The 27,405-nt window shown below is 42.7% G+C and overlaps 1 protein-coding gene across 1 annotated transcript in view; it reads left to right on the plus strand.

Moving 5' to 3' along the window:
- Positions 1 to 27,405, plus strand: part of LOC149158069 (cyclic nucleotide-gated ion channel 1-like) — a 418,588-nt gene that overhangs the window by 223,515 nt on the left and 167,668 nt on the right. The window contains exon 5 of the mRNA XM_089436102.1: positions 15,350 to 15,651. Coding sequence (XP_089292228.1) covers positions 15,350 to 15,651 — 302 coding nt within the window. The remainder of the gene's footprint in view (positions 1 to 15,349; positions 15,652 to 27,405) is intronic.

A 27,405-nucleotide genomic window follows, 5' to 3' on the forward strand; every position in this document is an offset into this window, starting at 1 on the left:
AACCCAGAAAATTATCTGCCTCTGAAAAGAGAAGCAATAATTAACCGGATAAAAAAAACACTCGAAGGTGTACTCGTTTGCAGATCGAGTCCCGACATCCTAGGCCTGTTATAGACTCAAACTCATCATTACTAGTATCACTTATTACAACTCCCCGCAGGGTGTGGAATCTGGGTACAAGAAACATGATGAGAAAATAGAAGTAGAGTTAAAAAACTCTGTTGACTGATGATATCTAATGGTACAAGTGTCCTCTGGATCATCCTTGGGCATGGAGTCTTTATATAATCATCAGGTGCCACTCTAGTGGTCAACATGTCTCAGATCCGCCTCCATCCTGTGGGTCGGAAGAGTCTGTGAAGGGTAAGAGTGCATGCCCCGTAGAAAAATGGGTTTTTTGTCTGGCCTTATGTATTCTATCTCCAACTTCTTCCAATATGTATTGACTCTGCCAAGAGAGTAGATCCACTAGACACCCATCACCACATTGGAGTCTGATACATCCACCACGAAGAAGTGATCTGTCACTAAGTAGTTACCCATGGTCACTGTCAAAGCTAGAACATAACGTGTGCACTGCATGGTTCTATCACCTAGCACTAGAACTGAAAAACCCTCAAACTCCTCGGTTGTGATACCCCTCCTCTGGAGGCTGGACCATCTATGCACCAATGAAATTGTGGGTAGTCCCACTGTCTAGTAAAATCGAGACACGATGCCCCTGCACGGTGCCCCTGATCCTCATAATCAAAAACTTGGGTACCCCATGTAGAGATGCGAGGACCCCTCTTGATGGAGCGAAAGTAACACCCCCTGGTGGGGGTGGGGGTGGTGGTGGTGGCCCCCTCTCTGCCTGCCCTGCGCTGTCATATCCACCCATCTCCAAATACACATCATCGTCCCAATCACTATCAGAAAAGACCTTAGTGTAGTGGGCCTTGCCCACTGTGCATTTATGGACTGGAGCCCATGGTTCCTGACAAGTTAAACACAACTTCCTCCTTCGGAGGTCTCTCCGGGTCTCCTCATCCAACTATCCATGCCCCTGGTTGGCTCTCGGTGATGGGGCCCTAGTGTCACCTCCCTTTTGTGGGAAGGGAGTGTGTGAGGGAAAAGGTGCCGTGATCTTGGGGATGGCCCCCTGCAAGTCCCTAGCACAAGTCACTACCTCCTGTAAAGTCGAGGGTCTACATGACTTCACCAGCCCATGCAGTGGCTCCAACAAGCCATCTATGAAAGTGTACACCCTCCTAGCCTCGGATAGGTCTTGCACCATAATTGAAATTTGAAACCCTCGAAAACTCTGATATGTGTTGATTTCTGGTAGCATCGGATGTGATCTAAGCCTCAAAATTTGCAGGGAGGTTTGGACACATGTATTCCACAATACCCAGGAATCGCTTTGGGAAATTCCACCCGAAAATAGTTTTATTAAAATAATTAATTATTTTTAATGGGTGCCTAAGTCTAGACTTAGGAAATTAAAATAATTAGAGGGTATTAATCAAACTGGGGGTGAAACTTCTAGAAGAAGACGAGGATCAAGCCAAAATTATCTAAGTCGTTGATTAGAATCTAATCTGGGCCATTGGTTCTCAACGAGAAGATTATAAGAGGAGGCTTGATGGGCATTTGGAAAAGACATTGGAGAGAGATCAAGAGATTGAATTTCTCAGAGAGGGCAGCGCAGCAGTTGCTAGAGAATCGATTGAGGTTATTTCTTGCAGTGAGGGGCAAGGATAGTTTCCGGGGGAAGTTTTCCTGGACCGAAGAGTACAAGGTAGAGAAACATCCAGAGAGGCTGACGCTGGGCCACGCAGAGCTATGCTATGGCAGCACAGAGCTTCAGAGGGAGATCAAAATTCTGTGGAGGAACAGTTAGGATCTAGTGCCGGAGCTGGGGTGTGAGACCAAGAGGCCTGAGTGCTAAAGTTTCTACCCAACAGAGGATCAAAAGGAGGTGCCGTGCAGTCCCAACTGCAGTGACGCAGTAACTGCGTAGGCTTGACGCAGTACTGCCAGAGGCAGCACAGAGGCTCACCTCCAGCGTAGATTAGTGTCGGTTCTTCCAGTGACAGGGTGAGATCATCTCACTACTCTTTTTGTCTAGTTTCTCTCTGTATCAGATAGCCAGTTAGGCATCCAACGAATTGTATTCAGAAAACTATTGCTTAATAATACAAACCCTCGGCTGCTGCACCAGTGTTCCCACATTGGGTTTTTCCAAGGACATTTATCCAAAAATAACAGTGCCATGTGTTGTGTATTTCTTTCTTGCTCAGTTACTTGTTTTCGCATATAATTTTAATTGGTGAAGGCTGCAGTGTATTAGTTTCGGTATTTGGTGTAGGAAGCAGTAAATAATTTGTTCAGTAATTAACAAATAGAAGAAACTTAATTAGTTGCTGCAGTAGAAATTTGGGCTTCCAAATTTTCACATGGTATCGAAGCAGCAGGTTAAACAAGAGAGCAAAGCTGGAAAAGCCCAACGCTGAAGGGAAGGAGGGAAGTCAAAGTCCTGCATAGGTAACCAATCAAATCCCTAGAGGGATTGCGCAGTCTAGGCCAGGAGGGCAAAATTTTCGAGGAAGGTCTCTCTTTGAGTGAGTCAACAGAGAGGTAAGACTTCGAAATCAAAGTTTTCCAGTATCAGAGGGAGTAGTGTATAAGCTTCAGCATAAGGAGGTCACTGAGGTGGCAGTTTTTTGCAGCAGTTGTTGGGGCAGAAAAACATTAGAAGGAAGAAGAGACACTGTTGAGGGAATTCGTCCTCAGAGGACTTCCAGCCAAGAAGTCTGAATTCTCATTTGTTGAGCAACGACAGGGAGCACTACATCTACTAACTCTAGCAGGGAGTGCGTAGGCTAGCCCAGCAATAGCGCAGAGGAAAGAGGAGGCAGTTTGACATTTCGTTGGCAAAGATGGCAGCTAATGGGTTGCGAGATCAAGATCAGTTGGAGGGTGCATCCAACTATGTGATCTGGAAGGCAAGGATCTCATGCCTTCTAGATGAGAACGGTCTCAAAACCTATGTCAACAGTGTGGTAGTTGTACCCGCAGATCAAGATTCGCTCAAGAAGTACAAGGTTGAAATGGCGAAGGCCAAACAATTGATCCTCGACGGAGTGAGAGATCACGTAGTGTGTCACATTGCCGACAAGGATACTGCCCGACAAATGTGGGAAGCATTGGCCACGCTATACGAAGGATCTTCCGAGCAACAGAAGATGTACTTGGAGCAGAAGATGAGATCCATGCAGATGCAGAAGGGGGAACACATTGATCTGTTCCTAACGAAGCTTCAGGAAATCCGAGACTCGTTGGCAGCTGTGGGGTCAACACCTCAGCCTACCGAGATGGTGAGGTTGGCCCTGAATTCAGTCTCAGAAGAATGGCAAGTATTTGTCCAGAGCATCCTGGGCAAAGAGAGATTTCCAGATTAGGAAGGGATGTGGGCCGCTCTTCAACAGGAAGAGATGAAGAGAGACTTAGTCTAGTGCAAAATTGATAGTAGCAGCAGCAGTGGGACGAAGCCCAAGGAGGAGGAAGAGAATGCAACCCTTGCATCTAAGGGGTAGCAGGAGCAGCGGAAGAAGAAGAAAGATGTCTCGAAGATCAAATGCTTCCGGTGTGGTGAACTTGGTCACTACGCTACGCTGTGTTCTCTCAAGAAGAAGGACAAGGATGAGAAGCATAATCCGAAGGCTACATCAGCAAAGATCGAGGAGGAGGAGTTTGCCATGGTAGCCTAGATACCTCCAGGGGAGAGGTGGGGTGATCTAGTACTTTAGTTTGAAAAACTGCAGATGGGCAAGATCCTTGAGGAGTCCACCTCTCGGATCAATACCTTGTTACGTGAGCCCAAATCAAAAGTACCAAGATGTACCAGTGTCAGTTGATGCGGAGGTGTGTCGGAGTGACAGTTGCAGTGGCTAGGAGCGATAGAGACTGAGTAGTGCAGATCAGAGTTGGCAGCAATGCAATTGGCACAAGTGTAGAGTCAGTAGCAACGCAGAGGGTTCAGAGAGTCAGCGTAGAGACTAGTAGTAGTCAGATCTCCAACAACAAATACATCATACTGAACACCTGTTTAGTAATTTTGGATGCTTTTCTGTCGCTGATGCAGTAACAACAACATTGGGAGAAGGTTGCAGTGCAAATGCAGTATTGGCAGTGGCAGTGCCAGCAGCAACAGAGACGCAAAAGTTATGAGGGTTGCAGTACAGATGCACTGTTGGTAGTGGCAGGGTCAACAACTGTACAGATGCAGCATTTGCACAGTAGTTGGTGGGTAGCAATATCAAACATCAGTAGCGTAAAGGGAGATGTTACAGAGAAGGGTAATGCTTCAACAGGTTGCATTACTAGAGCACATTCCTTGCTAAGAGGGAGTGTTGATTTCTGGTAACATCGAATGTGCTCTAAGCCTCAAAATTTGCAGGGAGGCTTGGACACATGTATTCCACAATACCCAGAAATCGTTTTGGGAATTCCACCCAGAGACAGTTTTATTAAAATAATTAATTATTTTTAATGGGTGCCCAAGTCTAAACTTAGGAAATTAAAATAATTATAGGGTATTAATCAAACTGGGGGTGAAACTTCTAGAAGAAGACAAGGTTCAAGCCAAAATGATCTAAGCTGTTGATTAGAATCTAATCTGGGTCTTTGGTTCTCAATGAGAAGATTATAAGAGGAGGCTTGATGGGCATTTGGAAAAGACATCAGAGAGAGATCAAGAGATAGAATTTCTTAGAGAGAGCAGCGCAACAGTTGCTAGAGAAACGATTGAGGAGATTTCTTGTAGTGAGGGGCAGAGATAGTTTCTGGGGGAAGTTTTCCTCGACTAGAGAGTACAAGGTAGAGATGGCAGAGAGATGTCCAGAGAGGTTGATGTTGGGCCATGCAGAGCTACGCTGTGGTAGCGCAGAGCTTTAGAGGGAGATCGAAATTCTACTGAGGAACAGTCAGGATCTAGTGCCGGAGCCGGGGTGTGAGACCGGGAGGCCTAAGAGTTGAAGTTTCCAGCCAACAAAGGATCAGAAGGAGGTGCAGCGCAGTCCCAGCTGCAGTGATGCAGTGACTGCATAGGCTTGACGCAGTACTGCGCAGAGGCAGTGCAGAGGCTCACCTCTAGTGTAGATCAGTGTCGGTTCTTCTAGTGATAGGATGAGATCATCTCACTACTCTTTTGTCCAGTTTCTCTCTGTATCGTATAGCCAGTTGGGCATCCAACGAATTGTATTCAGAAAACTATTGCTTAATAATGCAAACCCTCAGCTGTTGCACCAGTTTTCCTGCATTGAGTTTTTCCTGGGACATTTGTCCAAAAGTAACAGTGTAATGTGTTGTGTATTTTTTTCTTGCTCAGTTACTTATTTCCGCATACAAATTTAATTGGTGAAGGTTGTAGTGTATTGGTTTCGGTATTTGCTGTAGGAAGCAGTAAATAATTTGTTCAGTAATTAACAAATAGAAGAAACTTAATCAGTTGCTGCAGTAGAAATTTGGGCTTCCAAATTTTCACAATGTATAGTTCTCTGGCTGGTCAATTTGTCTAAGTTGGGTCAATTCTCTGAAGTGAGCCTCCGGATCCCTCCTATCAAAACGCTCCATCACTCTCCATGTGAAGTCCTCATATGAAGTCACATTGGCATGCCCCAATGTGGATAGGCCATGAAACCACCACTCATGCGCCTCCCCTTCCAAGTGCAGGGTAGCCATTTTGATGGCCTCCATATCTATCATCTGATTAAGTTGGAAATAAGTATCCAGCTTCTCCACCCAAGCTCGAGCTGTGCACTTGGAGGAATCGTCGTATGTGGGGAAATACATCCTTCCAATAGTGCGTTGTAGCTCTGAGTTCTGTGAATTTTGCCCCCATTGTACCTGCCCTTCTCATTCTGTTTGAGCTGACAGTAATCTTTGAATGATAGGGCCGCTTTGAATCTTCCCCCGTGGCTTGCCATTCCTTGAAGAAATTCCCCATGGGCATTTGATCATCCGGTCCCCCATGCTCACTAGGTGTTGATGGTAAGAAAGCATGCAACGTGGTTACAGATGGCCCACTATAGGCTGGTGGGTGAGTGGTCGGTGAACGATGGTTGTACTGCTGTGAGGCTCCTGATGTCTCCCCAAAAAGGAACTCACGGTGGAGGCCCTTGTCCCTGTTTTGCTGCTTGATCTACTCCAACATCTCTTTCTGTCCCCTAACGAAGTCATTTAAATCCTTCCCAAGGCTATCGAATGCTGCTTCTTCCTTACTCCTTGGTTCCCCCCATCTCTGCTACCGCCATTGTCTTCCCACGTCCCTCCAATCATGAGTAATCTCCAACTCCCTTTCCCTACTCCTGTACCTTTGCCTCTGGTAAGTGATGTTATACCTATCTTCTAGTGTCATAGACTGCGCTGCTCCCACAGGCTGAGCCAAGTCTATGAGATCTGATACCACTCTAATATTCCTAGGTAATTTTTATACTAAATAACAAAGAATACATAAACAAAAAAAGCCACAAAAATTAAACACATGAATCAGACCATGAATATGCAACAAAAACTGTGCTGCTGAGCCATTTTATTATAATATGAAGAGGGTAGAATGAGGTTCTAGAAAGAGTGCACCTGGGCTTGCTCAAGGCAAGCTAGCTAAGCCAAAATGATCAATAAGAAGTCCCCTTCAAATATGTATCTGCTCTATCTCCTGGCTCTAGCTGAACTGTCCAGAAATACGCTGTTGGGTGTGAAGGTCTGCTACTAGGGCCTACTCCGGTGCTAAGAAAATTCAAGGAAATTAACCCCGACCTCTCCAACAAATACCCAGAATAACCCATGAAGGAGTTGGGCTATGGCTAACTTTAGAATTTCGGCCCTCTTTTCCCTCTATGGCTCTACTATTGGGAAATTTGACCCACTTGTCAATCCTGCTGCAAATGGCCTCAAATATAGTTGCAATTTCCAAGAAAATACTCTCCCGGGCTCCTCCTCAAATCTCAGGCCCAAACTCCCTTCACTCCTCAACTCCCAAGTGTGCCTCCTCCAAACACTGTGTAGTCCCTGCGCTGCTGCTAGTGACTCCTCCCACAAACTTGCACTCCCACTACTGGAACAATCTGAAAATGATGGAACTCCCTCCTTCGGCTAGCACTCAGAGTCCACCGAAGCAAGGGTTGAGATTTTTGCTTGGAAACACTCATGCTAAACAACACTTGCAGACTTGGCTTCAGCTCAAGCGTGCTTTGTCAAAGACAAGATTTCTGAATAGATGAATGAATGACCAAATGAGTGCCTTCCCTTCCTTTTTGTCAAAATTCGTCCAACGTGCTCATGTGGGCCCATCTCGATTTCCTCCCACCGAATTTCCCTCCAAGGCATATGTATTTCTCCATGTGGGCTGCAATTCTCCATGTGTGGCCCCCACCCTCCACTAGGGGCTCGATATTCTCTTCCTCCTCTAATGTTTGGGACTCTATTTTAATGAAAAATCAACGTGGGCCCTTTAAACCCACATTCCTAAGTGCAAACATGAATTAAGAGTCAAGACAAAATTGATCAAAATTGATATTTCACTTAGAATTAATGCTAAGTGGGAATATCACATTTGTAGAGGAGTTCAATGCAAAATTGCAGAGTTGCCAAATTGTACAATTTGCAGATCGGGTCGAGATTGCCCCATTGGAAAGTCACTTATTGCTCTGTTTCCAGACAAGGGTATGCATCTTTGTGATATTCCTTCTTAGCAAATTTTTGCTAAGTAACACACTCTGCACAATTTGGATATTTTGGCGTATTTGACTTAGGAAAAGTGGGTTGAGAGGTACCCACTTGATTTTGGTGGAAAAAGGGGGTTCGAACTTAGGAAAAGGAGGCAAATCAAAAGGTAGGTGGAATGTGGGGACCACTCTAAGAGGGAATTCACACCCCTTAGAGAAATTTGCATTTGTGGGGAAGGAGAGAAGAAAGGGGGACGAGTTGGAGTGAGGAGAGGCTCAAGGATAAATAGGAGGAGAAGACCTCATTTTGGGACATTTTGACAAATTGAGAATCAAACTCTTGTATGCTTTTGCTGCTTAGCCAAGTCTACATCGTGTTGTTTAGCACACGAGATTTCCGGGCAGGAATCTCACCTCCTACTTTGGTGGACTTCGAGTGTCACTAAAGGAGAGTCCTATTCTACCATTGCAGGGTTGTTCTGGAGCTGATTGCTGGAGTATTCATCCCATTTGATAGGCAGAATGGGTGCAGAAGAGGAGGGACGAATTATTTGTGGAGGTAGCTCTTGTGCATGCATTTTGTTAAGCGTTACAGGGACAAATCTCTTATACATTTGCCGAAGATTTGGGTGGTTTGCAGGTCAGATGCAGTGGGAGTCTTGCAGGAGGAATTCATGCATTTTTAGGGCCTGTGCAGGCCTCTCTGGCAGTTTGCGCAGAAGTGGGAGTGAGGATTGACTATGGGGTTTTCCAAAGCTTCAAGGGAGGTGACTTGGAGGGGATTTGTTGGAGAATTGGTGGGAGCTTTTCGGAGGGATTGTGGTGCATCTTCAACCACTTTTCCAGCAGTGCATATGGCTACGTAACCTGGGTAATTAGCACTAATTTGTGGGTATTTTTGGAGTTGGGTTGTTGGAGAATTCTTTGCTGGGTTTTGGATGAGGAGTTTGCGGTTAAATTGGCTGAATTTTCTGGGTAGTATTGGGGGCTATACTAGCAGTTCTTCCTTTAGTAGTTGTAGCACTATGGCCAGTTTGTCCGCAATTTGTGGAGCAAAGATATTTCCAGCACTTGGGTATCTTATTCTCACCTGGGTTCTTGCCTTGCTTTCTATAACAAGCCCAGGTTCATCTACTCCATTTATATTTGTACTCCCACTTGTTAAATGTTGGAATTTCTAAGTATAACTGTTAGAAATCCTTCATGTACTTTTTGATTTATTTATGCCTACTTGTTCTGTTTAATTAACAAGTTATTTACCATGTAAATACTGAAAATAAATACAAGTACATACTCAACACATTACAAATCATCAACTGAAGGAAAAACACACACAAAAGTGACACCGTTGCTTTTGGACTAATGTCCTCGGAAAAACCCAATGCGGGAAAACTAATGCAACTATCTGAGGGTTTTATTATTAAGCAGTTTCATAATACAATCTGGGTGCCAAACCGGCTCACCCAACAAAGAATGATCTCGACAGTAGTACCTCTCAGTCGGAGATAGATATTTCGGCTAAAACCCCGGATGAACAATCCCATAGCTCTCAGCTCCAATCTGCCCCACGAAATCTCCAGCGTCTGCCTCTAGGGACTGCGTCAGCCTCTCTGGCCCAGCGTCACCCCAACTTGCCCTGTGTCAGCCTCTGGAGGCACTGCGTTAGCCTCTAGAGCCTCTGCATCACCCATGCTGGCTCTCTCTAGCACTGCACAACTCTTGGTTGCCTCTGCGTGGGCCCTGACTAGCTCTGCGTCCCTCTCTCCCAACTTCTGCGCTGATGCTCTTGGTACCCTCTCTGCCTCTCTGCTTCTATATTCACTGCCCCTCAGCTGCAACTCTGATCACTCCTTCGATTTCCTTAGCAAGCCCTAGCCCAGAAAAGCACACACAACCAGCGTTGGGTGGAAGAGAAAAGCACACACAACAGAGGGAAAATTCCTCTCGGGGAACTTCGAGTCTCAGAAGTTTGATTTTTCCAAGTAGATTGGCAGTAGTAGCTAGCAAATCTGCACATTCCAAGAGGGAGTGCGAGTAGCAGAGCAACAGGAATGCACATGGAAAGAGGGAGTTTTCAACAGTTTTTGAGATGGCCATAGCAAGACTTAGAGATCAGGATAGGTTGGAGGGTTCTTCCATCTATGTCATTTGGAAGGCCCGAATGTCCTTCCTGTTGGATGAATATGGCTTGAAGTTCTACATAGACAGTGTTGTGGCAGTTCCCCAAGACGCAGATCAACTAAAAGAATAGAGGAAGGAAATGGCGAAGGCAAAGCGGTTGATCCTAGATGGAGTCCAGGACCATATAGTCTCACATATAGCTTGCAAGGATACTGCCAAAGAGATGTGGGCTGCTCTCTCCACGCTGTACCAGGGTACTTCCACGCAGCAATAGATGTTCCTGGAAGAAAAGCTGAGATGCATCAGGATGCTGAAGGGGGAAGGCATAGATCTCTTCCTCACCAGGATTCAGGAGGTCCGAGACCAGCTTGCAACTATTGGGGCAGCGCCTCAACCAATAAAGCTAGTGAGATTGGCACTGAATAGAGTCTCTGAGGAGTGACAAGTTTTTGTCCAAAGTATATTGGGGCAGAGATAAGCCTACTAGAATGGAATAGGATGTGGTCAAACATATAGCAGGAGGAGTTGATTCGAGCTCTGTTAAAGAGCTCCATCAGTGGCAGCAGTAGCAGCAGATCGAAGGTGGTGAAGGAGGAGGAGAATGTGGCCCTTGCATCAAAGGGTCCCAGTCAGGGGCAGGGGGGGGACAGAGAAGGAAAAAGAAGGACCTATCTAAGCTCAAGTGCTTCAAGTGTAGCGAGTTTGGCCACTAGAGTACCCAGTGTCCTCTCAGAAAGAAGAACAAGGAGGAGAAGCAGGACCAGGCAACAACACATGCTGAGATAGATAGGCTGTCCTCCAGGTTGGAGGAAGACTTCGCGATTTTGGAAACCATACCTATAGGAGTGAGGTGGGGTGACTTGGAGTTGTAGCCCCAAAGAGCTACAAAGATTGTGCAGGGTACTTGAGGAGTCCACCTCATGGATCATTACATGGCTGCGGGGGCCCACAATGTTCAGTAGAAGGATAGATCAGTGGCAGTTGATGTAGTTAGTACCAGAATGACAGTTGCAGACTAGTAGCAGTCAGATGCTGAGGAGCACAGTGCAGTGTTAACAACAAAGCAGGTGGCTCAATGCATAGTTAGCAGGAACGCAGATTCTTCAGTGACAGTGTAGATGCTACTGCCAACACTGCAACAGATGAGAGGGAGTTGCAGTGTTGGCAGTAGCATAGATGCAACATCAAAGTTCGACAATGGTTGGTGGGCAGTATGGCCAGACATCAGTAGCATGACAAGAGGTGATACAGAGACATGGTGTTGTGTTAGGATGTGCAACGTTAGAGAGAGAACACAGTCCTCGCTAAGAGGGGGGTGTCAGTTTTTGTAACATCGGATGTGTTCTAGCCACGAAATGTGGTGGAGAGGCTAGAATACTTGAGATCTCCAAAACCCAAGAATCCTTTCTGGAAGTTCCACCTAGTGATGGATTAATTAGATTATTAACCAATTTTTTAATGTTTCCTTAGTTTAAACTTAGGAAATCTGGTTAATTAATCAGAATTAATTAAGTCAAGGTGAGAATAGTCTAGAAACTAACACAGATTGACTTCGAGATTATCCTAGCACTTGATTAAGTTTTAATCTTTGCTATTGGTGCTCCAACAGAGGATTATAAGAAGTCGTTGATGGGCACTTGGAAGAAAAAATACCAGTAGTTTGATTTCCTTGGCAGATCGATTTCCAGAAAGAAACAACAGTTATCGGAGAGCCAGAGATTGAAGCAGAGACAGTGGGGTAGAGACAGTGACCTGGAGGAAGTTTTCTAGATCCGAAGAGGCAACAACAAGGGGCCGAGTTATTCCCAATGAGGTAGCGCAAAGGACTGCGCAGTTGCTTCAAAGAAGCAATTAGATTTAGCTGGAGAGTAATTTGTTTTCAGTTCTAGAGGTCGGGCAGAGGGTCCAGAGTGCTGGAGAAGCGATTTCCTCAGCAGTGAGAGGCAAAATGACTTCATCAGAGGTAGTTCAGAGGCTAGACGTCATAGGGTCTGCGTAGAGCAGTGTAGACCCTAACGCAGAGGGTCCAGGAGGACGAGTTTCTGAAGAGAAGTTGTGTCGGGATTGCTTGTGGAAGAAGGGTAATTCCCTCAAACAATTTTGCCTAGATTTTTCTTGCTGTTTGGAAATCCAGTTGGGCATCCATAGATTGTACTCAGAATTTCGCTGCTGCATAATAATAAAACCCTCACTGCTGCACAGGTTTTCCCAAGTTGCGTTTTTTCGGGGGCAATTGTCCAAAAATAACAGTGTCATTTTTATTGTGTGTGCTATTATTTTCTCAGTTTCCAGTGTCTTTTTACTTGTGAAGGTTGCAGTGTGATTTATTTGATATTTGTTGTAGCCAATAAATTGTTATAATAATTAACAATTGGAAAAATAAATTCCAGTTGCTGCAATAGGATTCCAGTTTTGGAATCTCATAGCCTCGACCTCTATCATCCGACTGAGCTGGAAGTATGTGTCCATCTTCTCCACCCAAGACTTGGCCGTTCACTTAGAAGATCCATCAAATGTGGGTAGGTACATCCTCCCTATAATGCGCTATAACTTCGTGTTCTGTACGCTGGAACCTCCTATGCCCCTGCCCTTCTCGTTCTGCTTGAGCTGACAGAAATCTTTGAAGGCAAGGGCAGCTCAAAAATCATCCTCCATAGACTGTCGTTCCCGGAAATAGTCTCCCATGGGCATCTCGTCCTGCCCACCCTGCTCACTAGGTATTGAGGGCAAAACCGTGGGCAAAGTAGTCCTGGTTGGCCCACTTAAGGCCTGTGAAGGGTGGTCATACTGGTGGGAAGCCCCTGAAGTTTCCCCAAATAGAAATTCCCGATGCAAGATCTTGTCCCAATTTAGCTGCTTGAGTTCATCCAAGATATCCTTTTGCCCTCTGGCCAAATCATTTAGGGCCTTCAAGAGGTTGTCAAATGTTGCCTCGTCTTTGCTCCTTGGCTCCCCCATATTTCCCTCCACCACGGCCTGCCTTGGAGTCTTAGTATCCAGTGTGATTTCCAACTCTCTTTCCCTGCTCCGGTACCTTTTCCTTTAGTAGGTAATGTTCTGCCTGTCCTCCAAGGTCATAGGAAAACCTCACGGCTGAGCCAAGATCTGAGCTCTGATACCACTGTAATATTCCTACTTAGGAAACACAATGATAAACAAAGCAAAAATGGACATGCACACAAAAAGTTGAAACACATGAGTAACACCCAGAATTTCTCCAAAAATTGCACCCAGTTGAGCCATTTTATTATTATGCAATAGACTTACAATGAGGTATGGTGTGAATGCACTCGGCCTTGCCAATGGCAAGCTAGACAAGCCTCAGGTGGTAAAATGTGATGCGCAGGTACTAGAATGTGTTGCCTCTACTATGCCCTACGTTGCCTTGGAAAAACTACACGGTCTACTGAAATGAAGTTTTTGTTTGACTTCCTTCCAGTGCTCAAAAAATTCCGAGAAATTAATCCCGGACTCCTCTCAAATAACCCACCAAAACCCAGAAAGGGTTTCGCCTAGTTCCAACCCGTGAAATTGACCCCAATTTCTACGTGCTCATCAACTGGCTGGGTATTTCGCCCCCCCTGGAAAAATCACTGATCTGGCCCTCCAAAATGATGCAAAATGCAGGTGATTCACGCCCCTGGTTAGCTCCCCAAATTCCCAGCTCAAACTAGCTCCAAATGGCCACCCCCTTAGCTCCCACGTGCAGCCTAGAAAAGTCCCCCACACAGTCCCTAGAGTGGTCACACTGCTATAGCAAAAGCTCCCCAAAATTTGGCTGGTATATCACCCTGATTCTTTAGCAATAAGAGGTCCAATGCTTCCTCGGAAGTCTCAACAAGTTTGCTTCTCACTCCCAGCTTCCCAAGAAATTTGTACTCCTCTTCCATGCGTTGTTTGCTGAAGAAAACCCCACGAATTAGCTGATTCAACTTTGGAACTGGCTCACAAGGATATCGATTTCCCTCCTTTGGCTGGCACTCGAAGTCCACCGAAGCAAGGGTTGAGAAACTTTCTTGAGAATCTCATGTGCAGACTTGGCTCAACAGCTCAAGTGTGCTGGGTAAGTGAAATTGTCAAAGTATCAAAAGGTACAAAATGATGTGTGCCTCCTCTATTTATCCTTGGCTGCCTCTTCCTCATGTGGGACTCATCTATGAATTCCTTCCTCCCCAAAGAGCTCGAGTTTCCTTAGTAGTGCGTATTTTCCTCTTGGGTGGCCCCCACACTCCACTAAGTGCTCGATTTGCCTTTTCCTCCTCGTGTGAGTGCCTTAGCCAAAATTGAAAGTGGGGCCCTCCAACCCACTTCTCCCAAGTTGGAAACCAAAACTATCAAAATTGAACAAAAATTATATTCTCACTTAGCAATAATTGCTAAGTGGGAATATCACATTGTGACTTTCCTATTTCGGAATAATAAAATTGGCTGTAAGCATTGCTGCTCATTTGTGATTTGAGTTATTCGATTGATTACTTGTGTTTTGCATCCACTTGTTCATGCAAATGTCTCTTTCTCAAGTCTGTTCTTAGCTTGCAAGCAAAGTGTTTGACAAATTGGCTTCATGAAAACTGTTTGACAAAATGTCCCAAAGAAACTTTAAGAATTACTGAAAGATTATGGGTGAATATTAGAAATGGGACATTACAGAACAAGGCATGATCATACATGATGAACATTATGAGGTTAGGAGTTCTAAAGACCTTTGCTTCTACTCCCTCTTAGCAAGGAGAATAAGCATGTTTGTTGGATCCTCTAGATGAACAAAAATAATATATTTTCCAGTAAGATTGAGCTTAGAATTTGATTGGATTTGTACGCATGTTTAAAGCATTGAAAGTCCACCTTATGAAGCATATGTAAGTCTAAGAACAAATTAGTAAGGTTGAGGCCACTTGCTTACAGAACCATGGGTTTTCATAGAGAGTGTAATGTTTTGTAATCCCTTAAAGGTCTCATTCTACATTTATCTTGCAAACTTACATTCTCGAAAGGCAAGCTTAATATACTCCTTTCTTAATATAATGAGAGCAGTGACCATTTGTTAGGCTTGTTTTGGGAAGTCTATGCTTAGCAGCCAAACCTTCTAAACAAATAATCATGAATAAGAAAGAGAATGGTTGTTCCAAATTGATTTGTGTCTATGCCGCCATTTGGTTTCTGCATCTTGAGACTTCTATCTCATATTAAGCTCATCAGTCGTACGTTAAAGTGTTTTATTTGTTGCTATTTAATAGTTTGGTTGTTATTTAATCTTTACTTGAAATGATAAAATTCAAAATGTCTTTATCTTTATTACAAGATTTATCTTTAAAGATTAAATCATGCTTCTTCCTTGTAGTATAAATCTGATAAAGGGTCGAAGTTTGAATTGTAGGTAAAACAAATTTAGTTCTTTTGTATTTTCTTCCATGGAAAGTGTTCAATGTATTTGTCTTGTTATCTATTGAAATGACTCTTAATGATAGCAAGAGAAAACTATGGTGAAAAAATCATTGTTATATGGTCTTGATGGTCAGGTTCTTGGAGCTTGTTGGTATTTACTTGCATTGGAACGGCATGACACATGTCGGCGAAAGGCTTGTGCAAAGAATGAAAGCCATTGTGTACTAGCATCTTTATATTGTGACGAGAAAAATCCAAACAATACTTTGTCTAATCAATCGAAAGAATTTCTAAATTACTATTGTAATACATCTGATACAAATGAAAATTTCAATCTTGGAATTTATGGTGATGCACTTGATTATGGAATCATTTCATCAAAAAAGTTTTTGGAGAAGTATTTCTATTGCTTATGGTGGGGCCTACAAAACCTAAGGTATATATTTTTTCTATGCATCTTTTAATTTTTTCAAATAACTATGTTATTTCTCTGTGCTTCATCAGCTTTCCATCTATTTCATGTTTAAAGTTGTCCTTGATACTATGATGATGACATATGAAGATTATGTTTATTAGGAATAATATGTATGTGCATCCATATTAGAGTAGAGAAATATGCTCTCATAAGCAATACCCCATTGATAACATAAAAGAAAAAGGTAAGGCATTACTCAGTTCATGTCTCCATGAGCATATGTCAAGATTGTTACCACCTATATTGCACATGCGACATTGATCACATGATTCAGATTTTTTTGTAGGATGGCATGACGATTCCGGCCTTCCAAAAGGTTAGAATTTTGGTAGTGGTTACTTAAGTTGTGCATCATGGATCACCTACTCATGTTGTAGTCACTTTCACTATGTGTTGTATGGTTAGTTCATCCTTTAGCATGGTGTTGTATTTGCCTAATGTTTTCCTAGTCTGATTCATTTCCATAATTTCACATAGGTAATTTGTATTTCATAGCCATATTTTCACTTTTTACCTAGGTGAAACCCATTTTATGCTTACATTTTCACTTTATCTCCATCTCCTAGAAGGTGCATGATATATTTTTCTTATAATTTCCTAAGTCTAATTCCATATCAACCTCTCATTTCTAAAATTTCCACTTTTTGCAGTGTGAATACAACTAATTGATTAAAGATATTTTAATTAAATCCTAAAAGCTTACGTTGAGTGCTTAATTATTGGCCCAATAATACTCAAATGTTATAAATTTTTATTAAGCCTTATTCCCTAAGTTATATTGCTATTTATCACTAGGGAACACAACTTTATGTCCATGGGTTATGTTACCATCAAAATTAGCATTCTTATGAAAGGTCCCAACCATAGTGCTATGAGAGTAAGCACACTTGGGAAATGCACCATTGTTACCTTAACATGATTTCCCATTCACTTTAGGCCAACTCCTTGAAGCCATGGGTGGTATCTCAATCTATGGAAGCAAACCTATAAAATATATCGTTGTAATGCACAATATGATTCACTTTAACAAATACACACTTCAATATACAGTTAGATAGACCAATGCCCAATAAGTGAGTAAATGCCTTAAGAATATTCAACAAGAAACTAGGGTGAAACCACCAAAATATCATGAGTGTTATGTAATATCCCCAATTTTGTGAGCATGGGAGGCATTAAGGAATTTTGCGAGTTTTAGTAATATTAATTAAAAAGGGGCAAATATTATTGGAAAAAGGTGGCTAGTATTATTTTATTGGAGAATAGTGGCAAATTATTATTTTATTAAATGGTGGCAAAAGTAACTTAGTGGAAAAGGTCCCCACCAATAAAATAATATTAAAAAAGGAGTCTAGAGGCATAAGGAGAAATTATAAAAGGAGGGTGGACTCATTTTGTGGAATATCTTTTTGATTATTACACTTCACATTACATCTTCTCTTGGAGTTGTTTAGCACAATGTCATGTCCCTTCTCAAACACATTTGTAACAGGGTGTTGTTACACCATTTTTGCACATTTTTGGCTAAGGAAGAGGACCCACCAATTTCGACTTAGGGACTTAGGAGGCAATTCGACTTAATTTGGTTGCTAGTGGAATGTGGGGGCCACCCACATAGGAATTCAAATTGGCCCATTTGAATAGTTTGGAGGGAAAGTTGAATAGGTGGATGGAGGGTCCCACATGAGGCAAGGGAGGCCCAAGGAGTTATAAGGAGGGAGCAACTCTCATTTTGGATTCATTCATACATCTTGCAAACAAAATCACTTGATTGTTCACTCTGTTGTTTAGCTGAGTTAATCCGCTGTTTAGCCACGAGTCTCTCAAGAGTCAAGCGAGAGATTCAACCTCTACTTCAGGGGACCATCCGTGCCCGCCCTAGAGAGGAAGTTCCACAAGGATTTCAGGAGTTCCGGGGCAGTGACATAGCACCATTAACCAGCACAGAGCAGGGAGTGTGTATTTCTGTGCAGCCAGAGAATACGCAGAGGGAGATAGAGGCCAATAGAGATCAGATTGTTTGTCGGAGAGTTAGAGAGCTGAGGTAGCAGCAATAGACCAACATTCTTGCTGAGTTTTCAGCTAGTAGAGCCAACACTCCAGCAGTTCGAATCGCTGGGCTAGGGAACAACGTAGAGGCCAGTCAATAGTTTTTCGTGGAGCTTAGTAGCAGGTGTCTTAGGCCAAGAGCTCATCCGGGAAGTTAAGGATTGGATAGCAAGGGTTAACCCTACACTTTGGGGCATTTCTGGGAGGATTTACTGGCAGTTTCCAGCAGGCTGAGTTTTGCAGTTGTAGCGAAAGTTGGGCTCCAAGGGGGTCGAATTTCAGATGTCTAAACCAGCCAAAATCCTTCGTGGGTTTTTCTAGGTTTAGACCAAGGAGTCCGGGGTTAAAAGCACATAATTTTTTGCGCAGTAAAAGTGCACCTTCCAGCGATTCGAACTTCAGCAGAAAGGCAATTTTCTGGGGCAGTGCAGTGCAGATTGGTGCAGCAGCTGGACAACCTTCAGTTTGGCCATTTTCTCGCATGGGTTTGGTCATGCTTGTCCATTGAGACAAGCCCAGGTGCACTATCTTGTCGTCTATTGTATTTGGCCTTCAGAAACTTAATAAAATGGCTCAGTAGTTCCATATTTGCAGCGTTTATGTGAATGTTTAATGAGTATTTCGTTCTTATAAATTGCTGCACAGATTTTTGCTTTATATCACTTGTATTTCTTATTTAGGATCATTACACACAAGAAGAGAAGTGTTGTTTAGCACAGGAGTTCCAAGTGGAATTCCACCCTCATTTTGGAGAACTTCGAGTGTCTCCCTAGTGAGGAAATTTGGGGAGTCCAATTCAGGATTTCCACAGAGCTTTATTGCAGGTGTTCACCCAGTTTTGCGCACTTCCTGGGCGCAGAGGCAGTTTGTGGAGCACAAATTTCTTCAGCTAGAGTGAGTCGGTAGATCCGGTGATTTGCAGAGAGATTTCCTACCTTGAGATCGGAACTTTGGTAGTGTTTTGTAGGGAAAAAGTCTTGGCCATTTGGTGGGATGAATTTCTCCATTTTGGCAGTGTGTAGAGCTTACTAGAGAAAGCTTGTGCAGGGGAAGAGGGAAACTAATTTCCGGAGGAGATTGGCTAGAGGAGAGGGTAGATTCCGGAGGGGATTTTGTGTAGAATTTTAGTGGCATTACAACGGAGGGTTTGGGAGTTTCTATAACATTATTTCTCAGTAGTGCGTGTAGCCAGCCTGAGTGCCACTCACACTATTTGGTGGGCTATCTCATCACTCAGAATCATCCCAAACCTTTTCTAGGTTTTTGGGGGTATTTGGAGAGGAGTCTGGGGCAGCATTTTTAGTGTGATCCGGGCAGTATTCAGGCCATAAATCCACTTTCTTTCAGCAGTACGTTTTTCTAGTCAGCTGTTAATTTGCACCATATTATGGGTTTCCTGGAGAGTTGGTTTGGGGCCAATCCCTTTTTGGGTTTTGTTGGCCTTGTTGAGAAAGTGCACCAACTAATTTCTTAGAATTTTCTGAGCACTTCTGAGGGCATATTTTCCATTTCCTATCTAGCAGCAACAACAAAAATTTATTGGGTCAACGCAGAAATTGGGGAGGAGCTTCTACAACACTTGGGCTTCATTATTATCACCTGAGTTTTTCCTTGCTTGCTTGTAGCAAGCCCAGGTTCTACTATTACCATCTATTGTACCCATTCTGCTCATATTAATAAAATGGCTCAGAGCTTGGTTCATATTTCTGGTGTTTAATTCATGTGCTTGCATGTTTTTGAGATTGCAATTTGTAGTTAGTTCATAGCCTCTATTATTTCCTGTATTTTCCTATTAGGAATATTACAGTGGTATCAGAGCATGATCTTTGCCAACTGTTGGGAAGCTAGCAAGATCATGAGGGTGTTGGGCATGTATACATAGTGATGGGTGAAACTATAGACAAACCCATGGCTCAACGGTGTTTCAATATGCAGGAATTCTGGGGTGGAATTTGCTAGAATGATGAGAGGTTGGCCCAGTTGAGGAGGGTGACTGACCAGATCCATCCTCATCCTTACAACAGAGACACTAGAGGTGCACAGGGCTTGGGGGTGCAACAATCTACACCATGTGAGGAAAGTCGACAGAATCAGGGCACCAGATCTCCTCAAAAGGAGCAGACAGGACAGGGACAGTTAGAGGGTAAGACTAGGGGGTGATTTTGCTATTGGAGACCTAGTTTTAGATATCAGGAGTGTGAGGAGGAGGTTGAGAATGAGGTTGAGGACATGCAGGAGTGTGAGGAGCATGTAGATATACCCAGTGAGATGCAGGAGTCACCCTTGTTGGAGATTCCCTCGCTAGCTTCGGTTGACACCTTAGTGGAGAGAGTAGAGCATACACTTAGAGGACCATTTGTTGAGGAGGTGCCACCCGTGGATGAGGTGCCTGGAGACATATCTACCGTTGACAAGGTGCCAGAAGACACAAAGGGGTCCAGAGCTATGACCGAGTTTACAAATGATAGCCACCCACAGTAGTTTCATTAGTTTCAGGCCAACCTTCTAACATTGAAAAAGAAGGCCATGATAGTATGAGAAGCCATTTTGCAGCAGAATGAGGAGTTGGAGGGCATGAGAGCGGTTTGTGCCGAGTTAGCGGCCAAAATGACTCACATTGGGGAACGATTGGATTCCTTAATGGTACAGCTAGAGTACACATTGGAGCATTGGAGCAACCCTCTTCAAACATACATAGATGGGGCTTGTAGCACTAGTAGGTTGCCTCTGCACGTTGGAGAGGGAGAGGCAGAGTCACCTCGACAGATTTTATGTGTTGACCAGGATGGTGAGATGAGGCGACATGAGCTACGCAAGGTGCAACATTCACAGGATGGAGGGCTTGTTCTATGTACGGGAGTTCGTGCATTCGATTTCTCTCTTGGGGTTGGATAGTGAGAGATTTTGAGTTGGTACCTGATGGAGTGGGTTAGGTGTTGGTATATGCCATAGTTCCGCCAGGGCCGTGGGTTACCAGAGGGGATCCAGGGCCAAACTATTACTAGGATCTAGGTGGGATCCCCCATCACACCAGGGATTTGCTCGGTGATAGCAGCAACTTTGTGATGGATCCAATGCCTGAGTGCATACACACTTTCAGATTTCCATCGGAGTTTCGGACAACCCTACTGATAGGATGGATTGATAGGGGAGCAAGCAGATTCCGTGAGTTGCCATGGCAAGCTGGCCAGACATGGGGTCGTAAGAGGATCAACACACTCCGACAGGGGCTAGTCAGAGGAGGTGGCATAAGCTGACCACTAGATAGATCGTTGTATGGGGATGAGGATTTTCACGGATATGTAGGGTGTAGAGGTCAGGGACCAAAAACACCTTAGTGACGCGTCACGCCACCATTGGCACTTAGGGAGGTTTTCCTGTCAGATCTCTTCGAGAGGATTACGACAGGAGGTCCACTCATCCGAGGTTATGGAGGTGTGGTAATAGAGATGGTGACCTTGACAGGATGTGGGACGATGCCTATGGACTCAGTCTTAGACCTTGATATCCAGGGGTATATAGGGGTATGCAATGGTGCACAACAATATGTGGAGAGCACAGAGGTGTGCAGCGGTGCACAACAATATGCGGAGGAGCACAAAGGTGTGCAGTGATGTGTAGGGTTGCACCGTGGTGTAGGAGGAGCGATTCACATCACAGTGCATTTCCTCATAGAGTGATGGACACGTCGATACAAGAGGGATACCAGTTGATTCGAGATGATGCAGCAACATGTAGCAGGGTCCAGTGGTGCACAAAGATGTGCGACTAGGTGTAGTTGTATGCCAGGGGACACGAGGATACATGGTTATATGTAGTAGTGTGCGGGGCTACACTACAGACTGAGGGAGTGCTACTAGCAGGGAGATTCCTTGATGAGGATGTCAGGCATGTCATTAGGGTGGACATACCTAGGTTGGGAGAAGGGATCGATCACGGGATGGGCCGGGAGTGTCCACATAGGTTCTTGATCATATCCATCAGAACCCAAGCATCTTCCACTCGTTGGCACCATGTGTAGTTGAGGGGAGCCTTGTTGTGTTCGATCCAAACCCACACTGTGGATAGCAAGGCTTGGGGGATTTGCCTGAGACGACACTATGCGATTCAGTGAGATTCAGTGCCTGAGGCTGGATAAACTCTGATTCAAAATGCGGTGGATTACCCTGTGGTTCAACTTCTTCATCATTCTCCAATCTCTTTGGAACTTCCACATGGTATCTTCTCTCCACTTCTCTGTATAATCTGACCATTCCACTTGCTGATGCGGGAATAACAGCGTAAGATAGATCCATCTGAATAGACCCACCTAAATTAGTTGCAAACTTTCTCGAAAGAAGCATTCCCCATACATCTGGTGCATCAATCACTGCTATATCCATGGTGATGATCTTGTATGGGTAATCAGCCAAGGAGACTTGTAGATCTTTAACCACACTAAGGACTTCATTTTTCTAGAATCCATTGAGAAAATATTATGGCAAGGTCTAGAAATTCTTAAGTTCAATTGTTCCATAATTTTCTTAGTCACAACATTTGTCGATGCTCCAGAATCAAGCATGCAATTGTGAAGTAGATGGTCATTAATATCCAGTGTTAGAAAGAAGGGCTAATGGTCCTCATTATTCATATAGCAGTTTAGATCTTTCAACTTAATTTCTTCATCCTTAGGCTGAGTATCAAATCTTTCTTGTTGAGCAATGCCTAAAGCTTTGAAGAATGAAGCTCTTTGTGATGGGATCTTCAAAAGTTCTAAGACTGGGACTGACATTTTGATGCTATTAATCCATGCAACCCAATCCACCTTTAATCCAGATTTATACCTTTCAGAAGCAACTTGTTTATTCTGACTTTGATCTTTACCTTTCCTCTGATAGGTGTAACCTTTACTTCTAGCAATTTCTAAAATTTGTTCCTAAGATGGCTTTTCACCATATGCTTGAGTGATGGGGTCCTTTTCTTCACTGAAGTTATTGATGGCGAAGGATGAAGAAATCATGTCGGCACATCGACTTTCCTTAGAGTCATCTTGACTTGCATTATTATTTTGTTGATTCCTGCTTTCCTCTAAGATTCTTTTAGCAAAGGCACATGTACTTTCTTCATGGAAACTTTCACAAGGTCTGCAGAAAGGGATAGGCTCATCAACAACATTAGCAGACTCAAGTGGTGTAGGGGGCCTTTGATCACTAGGGGGATTCCTTCTTGGCCAAGGATTGTTGTTACCCTTGTTATTATTATTATTCCTGGGCGACATATTTTGCATTCGGCTTCTCTCCATCTGTATTAACTGATTTTTCATATCACTTATTTGTTTGGCATGCTCAATTTTCATTTCTCTGATTACTTAGGTCAATTCTTTGACTGATTCTGGTTCTTCTTCTTTAATTTATTTTCCCTTAGATTTGACTGGACCTCTTTCAAAACTTGGGATTTCTGATTTACCTAAAGCTTTCCTATCTTTTTCCAACTCTTCAGTTGTACTATGGGTAGTGGCTAAAGTAGCAGGCTTGGCACATTTAATCTCATATTGAGTATCACCATTGAAAGCCTCAAGATATTGCTCTAAAATTGTCTTGTCAGGAGGCTTATAGTCTTGAGTCATGCCTTTTAGAAGACCATTAAATCTTTGGTTCAATTCTTCCACTGTTTCATGTGAAAATTTCAAAATAGAAATCCTACTGTAGTGATAATATTATTTCTTCTACTTATTAACTCATAAATAAGTTATTCACAATGTTCTTACGGTGAATATCAAAATAAATTCTACTGCAGTCTTCACAAATAAAATTCTGAAAGCGAATGCAATAACAACACAAGAATAACCACAATGACAGTTATTTTTGGACAATCGTCCCTGGAAAAACCCAATGTGGGAAAACCAATGCAACAGATGAGGGTTTCTTTATTATTCTTCAACAAAAATCTCTTGTACAATATACAACCAACAGAACGGAAGTGAGAAAATTTACAGACGCTTCCTGACAAATCTCTGATCCAGGAGAAGTGCTCCTCAACCCTCTGAATCCCTTTGTGTTTTCCCGCGTCACTTTTCCTCATGCTAGCCCAGCGTCAGATTGCTCACGCAGTCCCAAATGACCGACAAGACAAGGGATCAAGGATGAAACTTTGGATCCTAGACCAAGATTTTCTGATATGAAATAATTGAGTGAAAAATACATCAGAATAAAAATCAATACTTTCTTCAATGTTCGAACAACTTGATTTTTTGACCCAACACAAAGTAAAGATATGACTCGACAAATTGAAAAACTACCATCCTAAGTTGAAGACTAATGACCTATAAACACCCCCAATTTCGACTTGACCAACACCAAAGAAAATATTGCGAAATCATCTAAATGTTTCGAGGAAAAACATTGACCTAAGGGAGAGGAAAAGAACGAAACATGATTCAACCTACCCGATAGCTCAAAAAGGGAACAAATGAACTAACCTATACTAATAATTTGAACTCTTTTATTTTTTCTTTTGATGTGACTCTGATACCAATCATCTGCTCAAGTTCTCATAGATCATTGAAAAAGTACATGAGCATTCATTATAATGAAATGACCAATGTAACAAATCATGGAGATGAGGAACCCTGCGTTACCACTGAAGATATTTAGAGCATAAACCTAGTACATAAAGCTCCCCTGCATACTGATCCACTGAGAACATATACATGTTGATGGTGATTCTCTACAATAGTATGCCATTAAAGAACACAAGATCCTTCCACATTCTTTCCATTAACAAACCTGTGTACTGCTTGTACATATCACAATAACCTTAGGTAGTCTCACTTCCAAAATCCAACTTGAAAACACACTTGGGAAGTGTTAGAAGTTAGAACTATAGATTCCTCTTTCTGTCTGGTAGAAATAGCAACAATTCTTACTCTTTCTGCACACTTGTTTGGAAAAAATACTAGCGGTTGCTAGCTCCTTCTGAAGGGTACTCAAAAAACCGTATATGTTGCATGAGTGGATTGACCAGCCCCACCTCACAATGTTCTCACAAACTGTTGATACTGAATAGTAAACTATGTAATAATGAGGTCACCTTGAATGATATCCATGAATAAGTACTGTAGATGAACACTGAGGATTTAAAAGGCCAAATCAGGTGTTAACAATGCTATATCTCTCCTCTATGGTGATTTGTTAGAAAATTATGATGCCTTCTTTAAACGTTGGCTACGCAAGTTGGGCTCTAACTTCCATACGCTTACTGGCTACCTTTGTGACCACTTTAGCTAGGGGTGCTTGAGGCCCCAATTCCTAGCGTGTGATTCATTCATGGGTTCTATGGCTGGTCAAAATTGTTCATGTTGTCACTCAGATTGTACAGGCACAACGACAAGGACTTGGGTTGAGGGCTATCACCCTGATCCTGACCTCTCTGTTCTAGCTGTCTCCCAACAACAGGCTATGGGGGGTAGTCCCTATGGAAAAGTGAAGGCAAAGGACAGGTTGACAACCAACAAGTCCAGGAGACACGATTGAGTGGCCTAGCTACTTGGTTAAATTTAGCAAGATCTTAAAGATTAGATTAAATTCAAAGATGAGACCAGTGCCTTATGGAGTCAAAACTCTTGCTTATTATAAATTAAGACCAAGTAACCGGATGAACAATTGCTGCTTAGATGCTTCACTAACCTATATGCGATGAAAATCCTAAGACGTATGTGTGATGCAATGATCTTGGTTACTTTTAGTTATATGCTTAATCTAAGTATGACTTTCCCTTAACTACTTTGAAGCTAGGCTCCAAGGTAGGTTGTGGGAAGGAGGCCAAGAGGAAGCAAGCAAAGGCTTGATTAATGATATCTTCTGTTAGGCTCCTATCACTCGATGCCTTTGGTGCTACGGAGACTGTGGCTCTGACGACTGCAAGGTCACCGTGTTAACCATTGAAGAGTTTCTAAGCCCCTCAAGCTAAATTGAGAAAGGGTGGGCCTAAATGTCTATCAACCAAACTTATACTTGGAGGTAAGTTATTAAATGCACAATTAATTTCTCAGATAAAAATGCACGATGAGTCGAGTGATCTTGATGTGAGATTGCTTAATACTTTTAAGTACTTGGTTATGGAATAATCTTACGACAAGAGTACTTAATGAGAAAATGATAAGGGAAATCTTATATACAAGACAATGTGCCAATTTCTATGTGCTAACCATAAACAAGAGAGATCCACAATATGATTGCTTAAGAGCTCAAGATAAAATTATCATCCACAGATATACCAAGTTGACCAACTAATAATTGGTAATGATAACAATTAGAGAGGCCAAAGCACTTATCCAGTTAGATGATTATCTAATGATTTCAGATGCCAATGATGATTACTCAATAAGATTACCAATGTTCTTATGCAATTAGAAACCTCTAAAATACATCAATAATGCTCAATACCAATTATTCAAGATATAAGCAATTAAATTCACCAATCCCCTGATCTTAGATATCACAGTGATTACCAATTAGATTCTCAATCACTTAAGAGACACTCAATGATATTCTTTGATCAAAACACATTAATGCCAATCAGTGTTGCGAACATCTCGATAACATCCCGATTTTATCTTGATATCGCGATTTTTTGGCCTTGCCGATATTTTCCGATTTTTACAGATATTTTGATGGTATTTTAATTTTGCTGATGTTTGCCGATGTTTGCCGATTTTTACCGATATTTTACTGATTTTTACGATTTTTTGGTTTTTCGAAACCTTGCCGATTTTATCCCGATGCCAATGTTTGCAACATTGATGCCAATACTCAAATATATTCAACACAATTATGGGATTAGAGTTTTAATGTTTCAAGTGCTTTGTGAGTGAGCCTATTGGCGCAAATTTGAAATTAATGGAACTCACAAGATAAGAGAATCTTAGTATTCAATGTTACAATGCCAACAATCCTCTTTCATAAAAGCATATTAGACAAGCCTTTTCCACAAAGAGCATTCAACAATGGAAATTTTATAAATGTGATGCCAACAGTGAGTGATTATGAATATAAACAAGAGGAAGCTCTAGATCATTACATTAGCAAGTAAGCTTTATGGAAGCATTAGATTACTTGGGAGCAGTGAGCTAACGAGTTATCTTTATGCCAAATGTATTAGACAGTCCCAAATTACTTGCACCCAGTAAATCAAATCACTTTGTCAATGCCTATGGGAAATGAGTCAAGCGCCACTTCTATTTTAGATCAGACCTTAATATGAAGTCCTAAAAGGAATATGACAGTCGTGAAACAAGCTTACAATGCATGCCCAATTCGTGTGAATGGCCTATGAATATGTTATATCAATTTTATTAAAATTTTGCCATTGATTTCAGATGCTGCACATGTGAGACAGAGAGGGTTTGAGGGATGAAAAATGCAAACCAGAGGTCCCTTAGCTCGGTAGGTGGCTAGGTTTCTAGCCTGAAACTTTCTGATGTGATGATCACATGCATACGCAAAAGCTTGAAGCCAAAACTCTGGAATGCACCAAGAAATTACTCAGAAAATTCAATGATTTTCAAACAGTGAATGAAAGATGCAACAAGGAATAGGAGAAGGGTGGCTAAGGGCCAACGTTGGGCTTGAAAGAGGGTAACGGATTGAGGGAAAGGCATTGTTAGGCTTGTTGCTCCAAAGGAAGTGT

The sequence above is a fragment of the Pinus tabuliformis genome, chromosome 5_2, assembly GCF_031772625.1.
Source record: "Pinus tabuliformis cultivar Carrire ecotype Pingquan chromosome 5_2, CPIR1, whole genome shotgun sequence".
In the NCBI taxonomy this organism is placed as follows: Eukaryota; Viridiplantae; Streptophyta; class Pinopsida; order Pinales; family Pinaceae; genus Pinus; species Pinus tabuliformis.